We start from the raw sequence: 19,057 nt of genomic DNA on the forward strand, positions 1-19,057 counted from the left end.
TGAAAGCCAAAGAATGTTCCTCCTTCCTTTTTTGTTCTGAAGGATCAATCTAGGAGTTGAAGTACATTGACAACACACATCAAGAATGCGATCGTTTTTTAAGTTGAGTCCCGAGTCTTTTCGATCCAATGTCTAACCCAACCCAACGCAAAACGGCGACGTGGGCGATTTGTGTGTCCTACGCTTACCTTGCTCTGCCAACCGAGCGCAACCCCGTGTCCAGGGAAAACTCGTCCACAAAAACCATCACCAATAGCGGAGGCTCCATTTTCAGTGCAGATCAAACGGAAAATTACATTCCACATTCGTCTACCCGTTTCCCTGCCCTGGCCCGACCCGGTGTGATGTGTTTTGGTTGTTCTCTGGTCCCTGCTGCCTCACCTGCCCCGTTCCCCCCATTTCGTTTCTCCCTGTGAGGTTGAGTCTGGCTGAAAATGAAGAACCGCCGGAGCGCACTCTCGATTAGCTCGTCTCCCGGGGCCACCCCGGTGTCGTGGTGGGTGCCATTAAAGCGAGTGGAAAGCCGTTTCGCCGTTCGAGCGGAAAACGCGAATGAAGACGTTATTCGCGGTTCGACGATCGATTTGCGGGTTTCCTCTCCGCCTCTCCGCCCCTTGCAACAGGGAAAATGTTGCCTCCTGCCGGTGGGGAGTTTTCTTCGCAACAAACGTGTCGTCTCGTGGCAGGAAAACGATGCCGGTGGCCGCACGCTGGCTTACCGGTTGCGCTTCGGCTCACCCGAATGCTCGCCCACCCTGTGGGCGGATGGGCGGGGTGGGTGCAAACAGCTGAAGGAAAGCGAGGGAAGCATCAAAAAAAGTGGTTTGTGTTGATGCTGCTGCTGCTGCACATTCTCAGGTCTCTGCGATCTCTTGTGTGCAACTGGTGCAGCTCGGGCGGCGCAATTGGATGTTGTAACGCGTCCGTGCTCGCCTTAGCTCTTGCGGCTCATTAACTTCGGATTTTCCACCGCCGAAACAAAAACCCAACCCCACTTTGTGCTGTGCACTTTCCAGGGTTGGTTGGGACTTGTTCCGTGCCGCACGGGTCTGCGTCAGGTTGCCGACCCTCTCAGTGGTGTGGGCCCAGCCGCGGATGCCCAAGCAAGTGGAAGACCCAATGCGGGATAACGCGAGCGAGTTTAGAATGCAGGGTTTTTTGGCTAGCTTTTTGGCTGCCTACTGACATTTTCAGGATGCTCGCCTATGTGCAAACCTTATAGTTAAACATTGTAAATATTACCGTGAAGCCTTCTTGTGATGTTAGTTGACGAGCCAGGGAATCTGAGATTCAGTCAAAGAGATGCAATTGGTTTAGCAGCTTGCTTACGTTAGGATCTCATTGCAGCATCGGGGTCTTTCCTTGCTGAAGAAGTCCTAGATGCCGCTCTGAGCGTAGCGTAGTTGTCTGCCAATCCAATATCCTGGTCTTTCTGGTAGACTATCATCATCGTCGTAACACCATCTCTGCTGGGGTCTACCAAGGCTTCTCTGTTCATGTGAAAGATCCTTAAAGACCTTGATACCCAGCCAATCGAAGCCTGATGAGTTATATTAGTACAAGAGCTCATCAAGAAGAGTTCTGCACTTTTCGTCCGGAACGGGGCTTGAAGGAATTGGTCAGTTTTGGACGAAGTCTATGTCTCAGACGCTTGTTCAGAGAACTCTTCAGTGTCACTCTCGGTCTTGGTTTCATCACCATCACTCCATCTCAACTTTGTCCTACCACGCCTGTTTCTCTGCCCATGTGGGAGGCATTCAAAAGTATCTCCCTCAGGGTCTTCTGGGTCTTACGGTGACTTTCTCATGACATCAGCCCAGCGGAACCAGGTGCGTCTATTTTGACCACAATGAAGATCTCGAAGTTAGCCACATCTGGGAGCCAAGAATTACTTCTCCTGAGGCCCTGGACATCATGGACAATTCTTTGGTTCCTGCGAATCTGAGGGCGATCTAGACGGGATTCGATGACAGGTCCTGTCAAGTGAAAGACCGGGGTCGTTACTGTCACAGGTCATCGAAACGTCTCAAGAAGCCAATAAATCAGACAGAGACGTAGAATCATTCACGTCAAATATCCTCATAAAAGAACCGTCAAACCCCTGCAGTATATACGTACTTTAAGTCACAAACAAAAAAAGGAAAAACGAAAGACTTGCCGTAGTCTTAAAAAGTGACTTAAATAGTAGACGATGTTCTGTGGCGTGTTTTGTGGATGTACAAGAGAGCATCAGGTACCCTTGTCTACGTTTTTTAAGGTATTGGTCCCCACTTTGAAGACCCCAACCCCCGGCCTTACCCTGCCAGAGACCCCGCTCAAATGTCCGAATGTTGTTTGCATTGGCTATGCCATTACGGTTATTTTAATCTCGTCTCGACCCAAACGACTAGATCATCATCGCGCCTGTACGTGTCCTCCCTGTGTCCTTCGCTCGCTCCTCTCTTGTCCAGAGCCAGTCCTCCCCGAGACTCCAACGGCCACAAAAAAACCAGAAGGTGTGTGAGCTAGGCGCGCTTGTGCGGTACACAAAACGATCCTGATGACAGTTGATGGTACGCTGTCAACTTGTTGCAAAAGATAAATATAATATGCCCCATTAGTGGTACCGTTCGAGCGCTCGTGATGGTTTCGATTTGCAAAAAAAAAAAGAAGTAGAAGACACCCATCCGCTGAAATTGAGCGGAAACGTACAAACAGACACACACACATACACACAAAAGCATGCAACAGAAACTTATCAATTCAGCCGGGTTTCAGAGTTCTGACGTGTGGAGTATGAGACGTGTGAGGACCTGGGAGATAATTAATTCACGAATGTGCGACACCCGTCCGTAAGTGTGTGTGTGTGTGTGTTGGAGCATATGTGTGGAGCGTCATGGATGCATAATAATCAAATCATTTCATCCTACGATGCATCGGGATAGTAGTGGCTCGGTCTAGAAGCAGCTCGGTCGCCACCAGAAGAAGCGACCACACGGTCTGGCCAAATTGGAAAGGTGGACCACCCAATCGTTCGGTGTGTGTGTGTGTGTAAGATCTTTAAGGGCAACGCGCGCGCATCAAAGGAAACTTGTAACAACAAACCCCCGCCTAGGAGAAAAAAAAATGATGGCGAAACCCCCTTTCGTTTTGAGCCCCCGAAATGCTGCAATGCCTTAAAATGATATCGTGCGTAACAAAAAGTGTACCTGCAGATAGAGAGAGCTACTACGGGTGTGTACACTTTGTGTGCTCTGCAGAAACTCTGAACATCGGCTCCCTCGTTATGTTTTTGCTGCTGCACGTCGGTGGATCGCCAACGGAGACCACCACAGTCCAGTCGACGAGGCCGAGAAAAAGGTTGCGGGCCGCCGCTACGTTTCGTTTCAAACGTGGTTACGGTTGGTTTTTTGCGTTTTTTGAAGAGTGAAACATTTTACGCTTCCCTACATAATTTAGCATGCAAAATTGTATATCCACCAATCCACACCTACCTTACACTGCTGCAGTCGGAACATGCGTGCGTGGGAGACGATGTTCCTTTGACTCTTTCTATCCCTTTCGTTCGGTTCAACCCTTCCGAGTAGAGAGGGGAAAAAGAACGTACAAGGGATATTATTAGTGACACGAGTGTCGAGCCCCTTGCCAAGGCTGGAAATATGATGTAACAAAGACGACGATGACGACGGTGCGTTTGTGATTTTGCTAAAAACCGTTTGAAGTGTGATAAGAGAATAAGAGAAGGAGGAGGATGAGAAGGTGTTTAAAAGAGCAACCAGGAGGGTAGGGGGGGGGGGGGTGAGGGGAGAGGTTGGTAGAAGGGCAGAAGGGTAGAAGAAACAAAACACGGCCAGGTGCAATATCTACATGTTTAAACCACTCAACCAACCCGATATAATTCTATTTAAGGTTTTCTTGTTAAACAGATTGCATAATTTACGGCGCTTTGTTGCTTCTAGTTAAAGTAAATAAGAGACACGAAGAGCTATTTATTAAATTACGCGTCTAGATCACCAACTATTTAATGGACCAACAGTTTTATTTTGATTCTCTGAGGAACAGCCAGGCCTTTGCTTAAGATAGTGAGGTTTTGCGGGGATTTCTGGCTGTATTCAGCGATAACTTCATTTCAGCTAATCATCAGTAAGATCACCATCTTCTTACTTCCAATATCTCGAACATTCGGGAGGATGCATTAAAGCCGTTGTCGCATCTCAACTTAGGCCTACCAAGCCTCCTCTGGTCATGTAGACGACCTAGCAAAACTTTACGGGCTGGGTTGTCCGGTGCCAGTTACATGCCATGAGTAAGCCCACCTGCACGAAGTCTAGCGAGTCTTTTTCGCTGCCCAACGTCTTCAAATGTTCGATCAAAACCGAATCACTAAAGGAAGTTACCTCTCTGGACGACGAGAAGGACCCTACCCCGTAGAACTCGTCTTCTTTCTCTGTCTGCTTATAGGTGAGTGTGTCGGTGGGACACGGAAAGGTCAGCAATCCTTTAACCAGGAGTCTTTGCCCAGATCTACATCCGATCACTAATCAGTTAACCTCCCCACCAGAGCACTCCCTGCTTGCCTACTGCTCTTCCAGTGAATAGCATTAAACCCCAGACATCGCCTTGATATTAAGGTTTCAAAAACGCGCCTAAAGTTATGCAACTCGTAAGACACATTTCCTGTTTTTTTTGCTCTCTTCAGCAAGTTGGTCTACCTCGTTTAACGTAGAATAAGGTGCAGGACATCAAACCATTTGTAAATTACCATCCACTGCTGCGTTGTGTTTGTTTCTGGTGCCTTTCTACCTGATATTGTTGAAGACTTGCCGACATTAAAGCGAAGCAGGGTCTGTTCTTTTTATGTCAGTTCTTCTCGTGAACGAATAGCCCCTTTCCTAAAGCAATCCTTTCATTTCCCTGCTAGAGTCTCGAGAACACTGAAACCTCTTCCTATGTCGCTCTCTCTCTCTCTCTCACTCTCTCTTCTCTTTGAGGAACAGTCGCTCCTTTTCTTACCCGTTGGATGGAGGAGGCGCAAGGATAGCGATGCTACTAACGAGCAGTAGAATCTCTTTTTCTTGGTAAAACACAGCACAACGGAGGACATCCCTGTAAAGCAGAGAATCAAAAGCAATTTTGCAGCAGTTGCTTGGTAAAAAATGGAAGAACATTTCGGGGCCCACACACATAGGAAAGGGGGAGGGTGGTTGGTATACTACACGCACGCACGCACGCACGTGTCAATTTGCAGGCATGAAAGGATGCATTGCCCTTTCCCCGCCATCCTCCCTCGATCCCATCCTCACCTTCGCCCATCTCGCCAGATCCATCCACTTGCCAGCCATTTCTTTATAGCTAGTCTCTCGCTCTCCATCAAAACGTACCGGGGACAAGAAACCCACCCACCCCCCCACCCTCCCCCGCAAAAACGTTTTGTAGCGCAGCTGAAAGAGATTATGTCCTCTCCAGTGATCATTACGCTTGACTGCCATCTGTGTGCGTGCGTGTGTGTGTGCGCTCTACATGTATTACCTCATACTTAACGTAACGCATTGGCAGAGCGGGAAAACTTCTACGAGTTTGTAGAAAATGAAATATCCTTACCTTCCTTTTTCCTGGTGTCCACGAAACCACCAGAAATTGCCTACGATGACAGCCAAGACAGCCAAGTAAAGGTAGTAGGGGAGATGGTGGGGATGTTGGGGTGTGCTGGAAAGGAACATTTTATAGCTACTCACACACGTTGGTGTATCATTCCAAAGAAGAGGAAGCTGGGAAACATCGTATCAGCCAGAGCAGTAGCAGCATCAGCAGCAGTCTGGAATGGTTTGCTGATAAAAAATGAGTTACAACAAGGGTGACATTTTCTCTTGGTTCCTAGTACCAAGGGTAGGTAGGTGGGAGTAGTAGCTGGGAGAAGGAAGGAAAGGCAGGGGTGGAAATTTTATTATACTACCCTCTCCTTCTTCCCTACCCCGTACAGACTTCATCTCCCAATTCCCAAAATCTAATAGTGAGGACACACGCTGATATGATTGCCGACGAGAGAAAAAAAACGAAGTTTAAGTAAGGACCGCTTTCCGTTCTTCGGAGGAGGTACTTTTTCTTCACCTATTTTTCCAGAGCAGAACCGAAAACGAAGAAGTGAAGATTTTCATTTCATTTTCCCTTCTTCCTTCCCTTCTTCCGAACCGAACCGGCCATGTGGAAAAGAAGAAATTTGTCAAACTTTAAGATAACCTTGACTGGGGAGCTACGGATATCGTTAGCAAGCGGTCCGCTAGTGATGGTAACGGCTTTGAGGGTGAAAGATTCTATCGCCCGCTTCCTTCTCCCACGTGGCAGGTGCGTGTTGGAGTGCAGAGTGCCGCCATTGCGTCTCTCAAGCTCTCGGACACTCGGAACACCGATCCGGAGAGAAGAACAGGAAATTACAATTTCATTCCGGGAGGAATGGCGGCACAGTGAATCACCCTCGCCGCTTTGGTTTTATCACTCTTTTTCTACCCATTTCCGGTGTCAACTCTCTCGTCGGCACACGCACACGTGCACTGGGCCGGAAGTATTAGAAAATTTGAATTTTTCAATTACCGGCTGCGCTTTTTTATCCGGCGTGTGATTGAAACCTGGACCATGAGCGGGGCAAGGACACGATCGAGGGAGAGAGACAAGCCAGAGGGGTTGGTGGTGAGTTTCCGGGAACTGTGCTGCCTTCAGCAACGGATGCGAATCTGTGAGCTGTGTGCGCATTCTACGGCAATAATTCATTCCGCACATCCCCCGGCCACTGATGCATACAGACAAATGCAGTTGGCGTTTTAAAATTACATTCCCTTTTCCGTAGGTGTCTCGGGGTCGCGTTGAACGATGGCGTGTCAGGAACGACCGTGGACATAAATTATTATCTACGTGCCGAACAGGCTAAACTGTGGAACCTGGGTTTTCTTAGTGCCAGGATGGCGATGAGATGTGCCGGATGGAATGTGAGAATTTTGTTTATTTGTAATGCTGTGGCGCAAGCAATGAATCAGGTTTGCATTTGACCGTTTTAATGAAATAGAACCTTGATAAAATTCAATTCCTTTTACGGATGATTTTTATAGCAAGCTTGATGGGAGTGCTATAAATTCTGGTGATCGAACAAGTTGCACACAACCCTACGTGCTCGTCACGCAAGAGGTGAAGCGGTTCTAAGGAATGTTTGATTTTCGTATTTAATACAACATTTATTCCTGTTTGTGGAATAAGCTCATCTTTTGAATTTTAATTTTACAAATATTTTGATAAACAAATAAAATTTTATTAAAAATGCAGTTGATGTCCGCTGACCCCGACCACTGTCCGTCGATATACGGATATAAACAAAACGACAAGAGACGTCATCTTTGTCGACGCCAGCAGCTGATGTGTTGACGTTTCCATACGGATGGCAGCTGGTCCTGCGGCCAGCAGAATCAACCGGTCCGGTACTTTTTGTTGTTGTTATGTTTATTTTAGGCTTTTTGCTCAGTTAGAACAGTGTTTTTTCCGCTGCTGAACACACACACGGTTCACACATACATACACGGTCCGGTTCGGTCCCGGTACGCCAGGTGAGTAGCCCTTTATGTTGTTCCAATCCCCTTCCGCAAGAATATTTATAATGCACACGACTGGCATGCCGTGGTGCATGTTTGTGTGCGCTTCTTTCAGACAAAACTAGCGGGTGATTATTGAGGACACGCTCGGGACCTTTGCAATCCGCGGTCAGCTCCGTGCTATAGCAACACACTTCCATCAACTCGTTCCGTATCAATCCGGTGCAACAGGTTTGCTGCACCAAAGACACATAAGATCGTTTGCAAATAGTAGAAGACCTCAACCACAGTAAAAAAAGGATTCACGGAAGAGAATGACGTATTTTGGCTGAATAATGTAAGTAAAGTTTTGCTTGTCCCCTTTTTTTATTTGTTCGTTTCCCCGGTCCACCTGGGTGCTCACCATCTGGTGTCGGTCAAGCCTCCCCCCTTACTGATTGCCCTTCGCGGCAAGTGCCCCTATGCGTGGATGCGCGCCTGTCGCAGCTTATTTTAGACGTGTTCTGGCTATTAAAAATAGCATCGGTACGACACATTTGAACGCCGCTTTTTTTCTTCTTCTTCTTCTCCTACACACCCAGTACAGCGGGAGCATCTGCAGGCGAGCATTAGCACTCCAATACATACAAACAGGTGAGCGAGAGTGTACACCAACAAAGTCCAACCAGAGGCAAACATTCCCTAAGCAGAGCAGGCCCAGGACCCTTTCTATGTACGTGATCCGGTAGCAGTAGCAGCAGCAGCAACAACAACACCGTAGGAAGACGATGTCGTTGGTGGTGTTTCTGATCGCAGCCGCCCACTGCGTTTACACGCCTTTTACGAAGGTCGAGGAAAGCTTCAATCTGCAAGCAATTCACGATCTGCTCTACCACCGGACCAACCTTACCGAGGTAAGCGTTACCAATTTCCGGCCGAAAGGAATTTTCTTTTGATTGTGAATTTTTCTTTTCCACAGTATGATCATCATGAGTTTCCCGGTGTGGTGCCACGCACCTTTCTCGGCCCACTGTTCATCACGTTCCTGGTGACGCCGATCGCAACGCTGCTCGAAATGTTCGAGATCAACAAATTTTGGGTGCAGTATGCAGGTATGCACACAAACACACGCACACACAATTAGTTACAAAACACCTTCTTCTGTTTTGGCCTAACGACCTCTTATAGGTCTTGCCTGCCAACTTTGGACTGCTAAAACTTAATGATATTACGCAAAGCATCCTAAATCCCTTCTTGCCTAAATTGCAGTTCGATTTACGCTCGCCGCCACGGTCGTGTTTGCCTGGAACCGTCTCAAAGTGACCATCCTGCACAAGTTCGGTGTAACGGTCGGCGTATGGTTTATGCTCATCACCGCCACCCAGTTCCATTTCATGTTTTACATGAGCCGCCCACTGCCGAACATAATGGCCCTACCGCTCGTGCTGCTCGCGATCGACTACTGGCTAAACCGGTGCGTCAAACGTTTCATCGTGTGCTCCGGTGCGGCGATCATCATTTTCCGGGCCGAGCTAGCGATGCTGCTCGGGCTGTACCTGCTGTACGATATCTACTACAAGCGGATCTCGGTTCCGGACCTTCTGCGTACCGCCATACCGGCCGGTGTGCTGCTGGTCGCACTGACCATCACCGTCGATAGCTTCTTCTGGCGCCGGTTACTATGGCCGGAAGCGGAAGTCTTTTGGTTTAACACCGTGCAGAACAAAAGCTCCGAATGGGGCACCTCACCGTTCCTGTGGTACGTTTACTCCGCGCTACCCCGGGCGATGGGTCTTTCGATCGTGTTCGTCCCGTTGGGACTGTATCTGGAGACGCGCATCCGGTCGCTGGTGGTACCGGCCGTTGTGTTTGTGCTGCTGTTTTCCTGCCTGCCGCACAAAGAGCTACGGTTTATCATCTACGTGTTTCCACTGTTTAATGTGGCCGCGGCGTGTGCGTGCAATCGACTGTAAGGTTCAGGCGACACTGCTCGAACGTAATACGGGATATGCATTAATGAGCTTTTCGCTTTCTTTCCTGCTGTATGTGTATAGGTGGCTCAACCGAGGGAAAAACCTGTGGAACAAATTTCTTTCGTTCGTATGCATCGGACATCTGTTCGGGAACACACTGCTGACGATGTTTCTGCTGCTGGTGGCCGGTACCAACTATCCCGGTGGAGTTGCCATCTCGAGGTAGTATATCGATGGCGTTCGCTTGGGTACGTGTCCGTTCTAGCCGCTTACGATTCTCCTCCCGCTTTCTTCCAGATTCCATCGCCTCGCAGCCGGTGAAACCAACGTATCCGTCCACATCGATAACCTGTCCGCCCAGAGCGGAGTGTCACGGTTCGCTCAGATCAATTCCGACTGGACGTAAGTAGCGTTAATCGCGTAAGCTCCATCAACAGCACCAACCTTTCGCCTGTTACAGTTACAGCAAGCTGGAAAATCTGCGACCCGACGACGAAATGTTGCACCGGTTCGATTATTTGCTGACGGAGGCACAGGACAAATACTCCGACAAGATGCGGCTGCTGTCGCAGACGCACGAGATCGTCGAGTTTGTCGAATGCTTTAACAGCATCGGACTGCAGTACCGGTCGGTGCTGCCGGTGAAGATTAAAACGAAACCGTGCATCTTCATCATGCGTCGCCGGTACGATGCGGGGGATAAGGAACGGGTGCGGTGGCCTTCCGTGATGGAAGGAAGCGGAAAAGATGCGGCTAAGGACGCATTCGTCAGCACTACTATGCCTTATACGGACCGTAAAGAAGCAGACGAAGAGGAGGATGAAGAGGAAGAGCTGGAGGAACGTGAGGAAGAGGACGAGCAGGACGAACCAGCGGACGAACAGAGAGAGAAAGAAGTTCCTATCGAGGAAGAAGACAAGGAAGAAGAAGGTTTCGTTGATACGGTGAAGGAAGAAGAAAAGCGACCGGAAAGGCGGAAACGAAGCCTTTTCACGAAAAGCTCATCGATTCGGTTGAATTCTAGAAGTTTCGCACCCGCTACACCAAAGTTTCGGCGTGTAAAGCAAGCGGAAACCCCGAACCAGGTCGACCATCAACCAAGCACAGCAAAAGACGACGAAGACGATGAAGAGGTGGAAGAGGATAACGAGACGTCCGAGGAGGGCCGATCGAAGCTTACTGCCTTCCAGCCACAGTCGAGCAAAGCTGCCGGCGGCCGGTTAAAGGAGGCCCGGAAGCTCATCAAGGAGGAAAAGATGCGCCGGATGGCGAGCAAGCTGACGAAGGCCAGCTTCAGCGAGGTATGCAATCTGGACCGGATGTCGATGAAGGAGTGTTTAAAGAAGCTGATCGACGACAGTGGTACGCTTGCGGACGAGCTGGACGATGCGGACGACTAGATGGAGATGCATTGAAGGGGGTTTATCTGCCCACTGGCTGCTGTTGTGGAGTGTGATCAACGATACACATGTATTTGTATATAGAATATGTATAGAAATACAACTCAACGTGTGGTATGTGTGTGTGTGTGTGTGTTGGTGCTGACGGAAAAAAATGGAACGACCTCATCAATCAAAAGTCTCTTGAAGGCGCCGATCTTCGCATCCGAATGACGGAGAGTCAACCACCCCAAATGCTGCAGATGATGGCTAGGAAGCAGCTTTATTCCCACGATCTCTTGGAGGAGTTGGAGGAGTCTGAGGAGGACTGAACAGCGTATGGAGGTAAAGATATGCGACGCGATGTAGCTCTATTATCAGATTTCTTCGATTGACAGTTGTTGACGATAAGAGGTGAAGTTTTCTATCAACAAGAACCAAGTCTCTTTTCATTCTAGAGATAGAGAGAGAGAGGACCATGCTAAAATCGTAAGAGGAACCTTCGGAGATCTTGGCTTATGCTGGTAATATAGACACCACTAGCCTTTCCTATATAGCAGAAGAAGGATCAAGCAGAGGCAAACACCTCAGAATAACTTATTTGCTCAGTTGTGATGTAAAGGCACTGTGAATGGCACAGGCTCTCCTACCCAATTCCTATACCGTCAGGTCCTAGTCGTGCAGAGTGGTTACTTGCCTAGTCCTAACCCGTTGGGCGGATGGTGTAGCAAGGCTTACAGATGCCACGAGGCCCTCCAGAAGTAGTTGAGGGCTTGAGCACAGGGCCAGTCACCCGGCCTCAAGTAAATAACTGACTACAGAAAGCCACAACAGTTTAGCGATACCTCGATTTACTGATTGGTCAAAAGTCAGCACCAATAACAACATTGATGTTGAGTGACGCGCAAGGGTGCTGGCGGCCGGTCCGGTCATACTACAGCCTGCGGAAACTGCTCCACCCTAAATACCTGTCGCGACTGACAAAGCTGCGGACTGTACAGAACATTTATAGTCCCAGTACTCACATACGCCTCTGAGACATGGACTCTGTCCAAAACTGACGAAGCCCTCTTAGCCGCGTTTGAGAGGAGAACAATGGCAGAGCCGCTACAATGACGAGTTTTACGAGCTTTATGATGATCTCACCATCGTGCAGCGAATTAGACTCGTCAGATTAGACACCGGACGACCCAGCCCGTAAAGTCCTTCTAGGGCCGTCCACACGGATAGAGGAGGCGTGGTAGCCCCAAATTGAGATGGCGTGATGGCGTTGATGCGTCCTGCCGGAACGGCTGAGATAACGGATTGGCAGACGACGGTGCTAAACCGTGAGCGGTATCGAGGATTGTTGTAGCGCCTGATAAGTAAGTAAGTAACGATTTACTGATCAGGCAAGATGTAAAGATCCGCCTCTTTGAGATTGCCAGTCACGAAGTCATAGCAGATATCACGAAAGACGGACTCACTTACCGTTCAGGAGATATGGACGCTGTCCATAACTAACGAAAAACTCTTTGCCACATGTACAGAGATGGCATGGTAGACCTAAATTGAAATAGCGTGATATGCTGAGCACTTCGTAGAGGTCCCTTCCAGGAAACTCGGTCGTCGGGACTCCTCTATCTGATCTCCGACAGCTATCGTCTCCCACCTGCACCAACCACGAAATTAGTAGACAAAAGATAGGGCTGAAGTCGTAAAGGAGGGTGATGGTGTAACCGTACTATATTTGGTTAGAGTGAGTAGTGAGTTTACACACGTTTAATCGTTTAGGCCACAAAGTTACTAACTTCAACCGGGGAGGGTGGGGGTTTTATTCCTACCGCTTCATCCTAACCACCACCAGCACCACTACCAGGTGCGCCGTGTGGACTCAACTAGTAGTGCGCACGCAGAGCTAATTCGTTGGGAAGCGCGTGCAGCAAAAACCGTGCACAGGATCAACCAAACAGTCCGTTTCGCTTAATTACTATTCAACTAATCCTTCCACTATACATCTGTTCCGTTTTACCCGTTGCCTGGCGGTGCCTTGCTACTAGCAGTGTGTGTGTGTGTGTGTTTGTGGTGGTGGTGCATTAAAATCGTATGAAAACGTGTGCGCAATTCCTGTATACGTGTTCGCTTCTGTGTGTGTGTTTTGTGTGTGGTTTTGGGGCTAATCCTGTATGGTTTCCGGGTGTCTGCCGTTGTCCTCACTGTTGTTCGGTTTCGTCCGCATCGAGCTGTATGGTGGTGTGGTTGGAGTACAGCTCGTAGTTACCGCTCTGCTCGTAATCATCGCTACCGTCGTCCTCGTCCGTGTTCAACCGTGGCGGACCATCACTAACCGAGCCTTGCTGTTCAGCCGACTGCACCTGGTAGGACAGCTGACCATCGTCCGCTTCACCGAGCAGTGTATGCTTCCGGCTGGAGGACAGCTTTTCCGGACGTCGGTGTCGCTGCTGCTGCTGTTGCTGATGGTACAGCTCGATGAGTCGGGTCAGGTTGGATGATTCCGAGATCTGCACCTCCTTTCTAATCTTCACGACACGATCCTGCACCAGATGCTGGTAGAAGCTGTGGAAAAAGCGGTTCGCTGGCACCTCGCTCCGATTCGCCAACCGTATTGCCAGGTGATCCGGTATGATAAGGGTATCTGTAGGTGGGGGGAAGAAAAGCAAATCGAAGAGAGAGAAAGAGAGGGATTTAATTGATGGTCCACCACAAAGCTGTTCCCTCCCCATCTCAAGACAGAAGAACGAGACCAACCGATCGTTTGAGTTTTCTGCTGCATCGGGTTTGTGCTTGGATCCCAGAAGAAGATGTAGTACAGCGACAGCATAATGGCGACGAGCGAAACGCACAGCACGTATGCCGCCACCGTCAGGATGCGTATCGCCTTCTGGTTCTGCTTTGCCTCGTACAACCGATCCTTGGAGTCTTCGCCCGCGAGCTTAATTTTCTCTTCCGCCGTATAGCTCATGGTGTGTCTTGTCTATACCGTCCTCTAACGCATCGAGAGCTGTACGCACGAAACGACACAACACGAAACTCTAATTGTGTTTTCTTTATTTTTAGGTGGGTGTGTGTGTGTGTGTGTGATTTTCCAAGTTGCCGAGCAAATGCATTCCGGGTGAATATCTAGCTCATGTCTAGATTTCCATACGTGACAGTCAATGTAAACACTCCAAGCACAGCTGTGTTACTGGGTCTTGTTGCGAAGCTAGTGGAGGAGTTATTTTTGCAACCTCAGCTTCGTAGCTCCATACTTCAACGAGGAGAAGGAAAACAAGTCGGTGTAACTCATGTCGTGCGTATCGTGCATGAGGTTTCCCTGTATGGAACAATAATCCGCGGCTCGAGACAACGATAATAGGCCGTGGACTACTTGGAATTTACGACCAGAAACACAAAGTAAATCTCATCCCTAAGGGAGCTTCATTCAAGGCTTCATCTCTGCGTGATCGACAAGAGGCCTGGTGGCATAGTGATGGAGGCGCCGATCTTTCCAACTGGCAGAACTCTGGCGCCGATCGTCATACGGTAGAACTGGATATCGAATCACATCCGGATCAAATAAGGAAGCCAGAAATGATACGCCAAGTCTTCTCAGCGTTGGATGTCTGAAGGTCCAATCGAGCAGAAGAAGGATTCTGGATATCAAAACCCCATCTGGGCACGTTCCACCACGTAAGCAGGGCTCCATTGTGTAAGGATATCTCTACTTGATAGAGAATAGGCCTGATGGCATAGTGATAGAGACGCTGATCAGGACTCTGGCGCCAATCGTCATACGGTAGAACCAAATATTGAATCCCATCCGGATCTATCAAGAAATGGGACGCCAAGACCTCTCGGAGTTGTAGTGCCAATGGAGCAGACAAATGACTCCAGGTATTAAAACCCCATCCGGACCCGTTTCCACCATGTACTTTCATGTGTAACTTTCACATGATTTTCTGACTATCTACCGACGCATAATAACGTCAAGGATGTCCAAGAGCCCAAGAACCAACACAAGGCACGACCATCTAAAATCAAGTCCTTTTTTTTCTCGTACGCTTTTAATTATGAACACACGAGGGAAATGGCTATCGATTTTTCCCATCCATCAATGTTGGCCGTACGTTGATTGAGAGCGTAGATATCAAGGACATTTTCATTGAGTCCTTCTACTTTACCACCAACTATTAGAGCATGGATGCTGCTAGGGGATTGCTATTTGTTTGTGTTTTTCGAGTTTTTTTTTGTTTCTTCCCTAGCGTTTGTCCTTGATGCGAGATAAGTGGGCATCCATTACTCTCTCACGCTTTCTCACACACACTCAGAAGGTTTCTCCTAACCTCCTTATCTAGTCCATGTGTTTGTAATAGAAAACAAAAAACCTCCCGATTGATAACGCTAATCTGATTCCCCCGTTCGCGTAATGGATTACTTCAATTAAGAACACACACACATACACAAACAGCCACACACAATAGTCCTTTCCATATATGCCGTAGGTCAGTGAGCTGTGCTGACCGCGAAAGAAACGTCATCGCAGTACCCTCGAGTCCTCGGGACTGCGGCAAGCGCGCGAGGAAACTAGGTTACACCACATATTTCGCTTCAGGTTTTTTTTGTTGTAAGGTCCGCGATGAAAGCACGCTAATAATTTTCCAACTTCCTGTCTGTCATCGGTTCGCCACTCTTCCCATCGAGATGGGCCAACTTTATTACCACTCACTCATATTCCCTGACGTCGGGAAAACACTTGGATTTATTACTTAAAAGGCTGTGGAGGAATTTTGCACCACACTCTTACGGGCGGATTAATGGCGCGCGCTTTGATCGAACCGGAAAATGCATTTGCTGCTGGCTCGCGCTACATCCCGGGGCACGCACCACAATTTACGAGCTCGCTGCTTTACATACAACAATATGGAAAACAAACACACACACATGCCCGCTCATGCACCCACACACACACACTCCCCATGGAAGGCCCTCCCCCTCCTCCCCATGGAAGCAGTAAGCGGCCGGAATCCGCTCTGATCTATCTGTTTAATGTTTGTTCTCGTTGGTAATAAATTTACATTTTACGTTTTGCGCCGTTTGCAACCGTCTAATGAGCATATGGTTCTTTACCCCCGGATAAAGACCCCCCCAGTTGGTTTGGTGGGAAGGAGGGAAGGGGTGAGGGTGGACCCCCGTTTTTTCTAGCCCTTTTGTAGCCCCCAACGTTCGGACACAACACCGATGGTTTGATGGAAGAGTTTTGAACGTCGCCGCGTGAAGTCACTTTACCACCGAGAAAGTCCCGTCGGGCGGACGTTTTACATCGTTGCAGGATGTTTTGTTACTGTACAACCACACACGCTCAACTCACAATGTCTGCCTGTTTGGCAGCTCACATTAAAATCTCTGCCACACACTCTCGCTCTGTTTGATTGAGCGTTCCCCGGAAAAAAAAAGTCGGACAATATTGCTCTGGACGGACAAAATCACAACAGATCAACAACGGACCAGGTCCTTGTGTGTGTGTGTGTGTGGAGGTATGCCCTGACTTTCTTCTAGTCAATAGTCCGTAAAAGAGGTTTCACCCCAACCCCCTACTTCACCCCCACCGCATACTTTGTCCGGGAAAATGTGCTCCAGATTTTCCACCCACCCCTCAGTACGCCAAGTTCGCCGGCGCTCTGGGAGCATTTTTGCTCGCGCTCTTCTTTTCTTACGCTCGGCGTAAAGTAAACGACACAAAGCAATAACAGAATAGAAACGCGCTCCCGCAATCAATGCACACAATGTCGATGTTGGAAAACTGTGGGACGGTTTGTTTTTCTTTGCCGCTGTTCCGAATTTCGTTTCATACTGTACGCGAGAGCGAGTACAGCGGTACGACGGAGAGCGTGAGCATGGTTCGGAAAATTGAGAGAGGAAAAACAACGCAATGAAAATCTCGTTGCAGCGACCAATCTAGCTCGGGTAGTGCGCCCTTCCAGAGTAGTGTGCTCGCGATTGGAAAGCCTTGATGTTAGTGAAGCATTCAGAAGTATCTAATTTTTGTATAGATTCTAGACAATATAATATTTTAAGCTTCTTGAATTTTGAAGGAATAATTTCTTGGGTTTGATGTTGTCTAACAAAGAGAATCAGTACATTAAAGTTCCTCGGAGATGGCAGTGCTCAGGGCTAAATCAAGACAACAAACCCAAACATGAAAGATCTCCATGATTGTGCCCTTGGAGATCGAATCCCATCCTGACCGTTCCTCTATAGTGAGGACGGACTTACTAAGTCTAGTAAGCGATTAAACGCCCGGTATGACCTGGCAAGTCGTTCAGCCAAGAAGAAGTCCTCCGAGACTAATTACAGTCCTCTTGATAACCAGGTGATTAACTTCAGAGCTGTACAGTTAAATTAAGCCAAAGGAGCCAAGCCAAGAGACCGCCATTTAATTAGGAAATTGTGTCCTTGGAGATCAAATTGTATCCCCCCATTAAGCATGACTCGCTTGCAGATTGCCAAAAATGGCAAGCAAAATCCACTAGAGGTTGAAGTTTTGAAGAAGATGTCCAAGTCCTTCAGAGCTTTTCAGCTAAATTAAGCCAAAGTCCTTGAAGATCTTGTCTCCTTCCCCCAGCTCTGTATGATCGAAATAATTGTTGGTAGCGTAAGAGCCGGTGAGTCCTTCAATTCCTCTGTGATAGACTTGATCCCGTCAGGTTCGCAGTTCCTTTAGTGAAGACGCACTAACCTCTCCTCGATGGACTTGTAGAAAAAAACGGGGAACTCGCGCGATAATAAAGCCTTGATCAGCCATTTCAACCCGGCTGAACGATGTTTGCGGACCAATTTCCAATAATCTACATTACGGAATAGCGTGCGGCTTGAGCATCGTATTAGTTACTCGGTTAGTAATATATTTTGAACGTAATGTCCCGTCGTACCATGAAGACGGTGGTGAGCACACACACACACACACCAGAGTTTTATGTTTTATGTGTTTTTATGTAACGTTACGCTGTTAATCCTATTACGGTTGGTTGGTCGGTATCAGGAATACCTTCAGGGACCTGGACCGTTGGACGTTGTAGTTGCATAATACGGCCTTTCCCACAACACCCGAACCGGGGTCCTCAAAACTCACCTTAAAACTAATAACTGCCATTACACATTTGGATGGATTGATTGCTGGAGCTGCAGCTGCTGCTGATGGCACCGATCGCCACTAATCGCCCTGATCGCACCCCGTTAACCGTTCGGGACTATCATCCTCGTACGGTTCAATCTTTGGGTTCCAGAAGAAGATGTAGTACAGCGATAGGAGCAGCGCCGCAAACGATACCGTGAACAGATAGATGCACACCACGATCACCCGGACCCATTTGGGTTCTTCCTTTTTCTTCGCAAACACACCACCGTCGGCCGTTTCCGCGTCCCGGGCGTACAACGGTTCGGCCGCCCTATTGTCACCATTGTCCATCGTTGATCGGTTACTCGCAGGACAGTTTACTACTTGGTAGCTTTACTTGTACTACTTGCCAGAGAGGAGGATGTGTGTTCCCTGGTGGACGGCTTTCGCTTGACTAAGCCAGTCCGCGGTTCTGTTGTGGATCGTCAGCTAACTAACGTGGCCAACGACTACCACAGCTTCGTACTGCAACTCCCTAGTGAAAGTGATGTTCTAAAGCGTACGAACGACCGTTACGCCACCGTTGTCTCGCTGAACGTGTCGTAACTGCCCCCCCGCCCTCCCAGTAGCGGCCTGTAGGGCCTAGCGTGTATTTGCGTTTTTGTGTGCCGGTATTCTCGCGCGGAGCTGGTTTGGGTGTCCTTTTCTTTTCTATTGGCGAGCTGTCGTCTAGTAGCGACCGTCAATCAATTATGGACGCTTCGTGCCGGAACCACGCGGCACTACTGCTCCTGGCACTATGTGGTTATGGATTTAATCGGCTTTAAACGTTACGCCATACCGATATGCCGAAGTTGGTGACAGGTAAGGGCAAACTGCCAACCACCACACAAGGAACCCCCCCCTTTAGGCTTAAACCCTACATCGCAAGTAACCGTGCGTCATACACCCGGCTTTGGCAATCATTCCAGCGCATAGGGTCGGAATTTGCCTTTATTGGTTTAACTAAAGCGTATCGCTGGAGTGAGTGAGTGTTTCGAAGGGCATTACTGAACGTCACGTCACACATCCAGAGGCGTC

General features: G+C 48.6%; 2 protein-coding genes across 14 annotated transcripts; one reads left to right on the forward strand and one right to left on the reverse strand.

The window, feature by feature from the left end:
* Positions 1 to 7,362: 7,362 nt before the first annotated feature.
* LOC118505208 (probable Dol-P-Man:Man(7)GlcNAc(2)-PP-Dol alpha-1,6-mannosyltransferase) lies at positions 7,363 to 11,030 on the forward strand. Of its 2 annotated transcripts, none has more exons than XM_036040719.1 (8): positions 7,363 to 7,568; positions 7,669 to 7,890; positions 8,135 to 8,446; positions 8,512 to 8,644; positions 8,802 to 9,501; positions 9,587 to 9,727; positions 9,803 to 9,907; positions 9,966 to 11,030. In XM_036040719.1, the coding sequence occupies exons 3-8, from the start codon at positions 8,321 to 8,323 to the stop codon at positions 10,903 to 10,905; spliced, it is 2,145 nt and encodes a 714-aa protein (XP_035896612.1). In that variant the 5' UTR covers positions 7,363 to 7,568; positions 7,669 to 7,890; positions 8,135 to 8,320; the 3' UTR covers positions 10,906 to 11,030. The 2 variants fall into 2 exon arrangements, with proteins under 2 accessions (XP_035896612.1, XP_035896621.1); XM_036040728.1 differs by having other exon boundaries at positions 7,375 to 7,568; positions 8,140 to 8,446.
* Positions 11,031 to 12,581: 1,551 nt separating this feature from the next.
* On the reverse strand, positions 12,582 to 18,111 carry LOC118505305. Of its 12 annotated transcripts, none has more exons than XM_036041002.1 (3): positions 17,993 to 18,111; positions 13,633 to 13,885; positions 12,582 to 13,519 (listed from the first exon to the last, which is right to left on the reverse strand). In XM_036041002.1, exons 2-3 carry the CDS (start codon positions 13,844 to 13,846, stop codon positions 13,077 to 13,079), a joined length of 657 nt encoding a protein of 218 aa, XP_035896895.1. In that variant the 5' UTR covers positions 13,847 to 13,885; positions 17,993 to 18,111; the 3' UTR covers positions 12,582 to 13,076. The 12 variants fall into 12 exon arrangements, with proteins under 12 accessions (XP_035896895.1, XP_035896923.1, XP_035896869.1 ...); XM_036041030.1 differs by lacking the exon at positions 17,993 to 18,111 and adding an exon at positions 16,514 to 16,817; XM_036040976.1 differs by lacking the exon at positions 17,993 to 18,111 and adding an exon at positions 16,232 to 16,398.
* Between the last annotated feature and the right edge of the window lie 946 nt (positions 18,112 to 19,057).

The sequence above is a fragment of the Anopheles stephensi genome, chromosome X, assembly GCF_013141755.1.
Source record: "Anopheles stephensi strain Indian chromosome X, UCI_ANSTEP_V1.0, whole genome shotgun sequence".
In the NCBI taxonomy this organism is placed as follows: domain Eukaryota; kingdom Metazoa; phylum Arthropoda; class Insecta; order Diptera; family Culicidae; genus Anopheles; species Anopheles stephensi.

Bases quoted from the DNA above. Each gene is read 5' to 3' on its own strand.
- LOC118505305 (XM_036041002.1), bottom strand. From the start codon at position 13,846: ATGAGCTATACGGCGGAAGAGAAAATTAAGCTCGCGGGCGAAGACTCC. The intron at 13,520-13,632 runs GTTGGTCTCGTT...CCCCACCTACAG, and splicing joins GCAGAAAACTCAAACGATCG to ATACCCTTATCATACCGGAT.
- LOC118505208 (XM_036040719.1), top strand. From the start codon at position 8,321: ATGTCGTTGGTGGTGTTTCTGATCGCAGCCGCCCACTGCGTTTACACG. The intron at 8,447-8,511 runs GTAAGCGTTACC...TCTTTTCCACAG, and splicing joins ACCGGACCAACCTTACCGAG to TATGATCATCATGAGTTTCC. The intron at 9,728-9,802 runs GTAGTATATCGA...GCTTTCTTCCAG, and splicing joins GGTGGAGTTGCCATCTCGAG to ATTCCATCGCCTCGCAGCCG.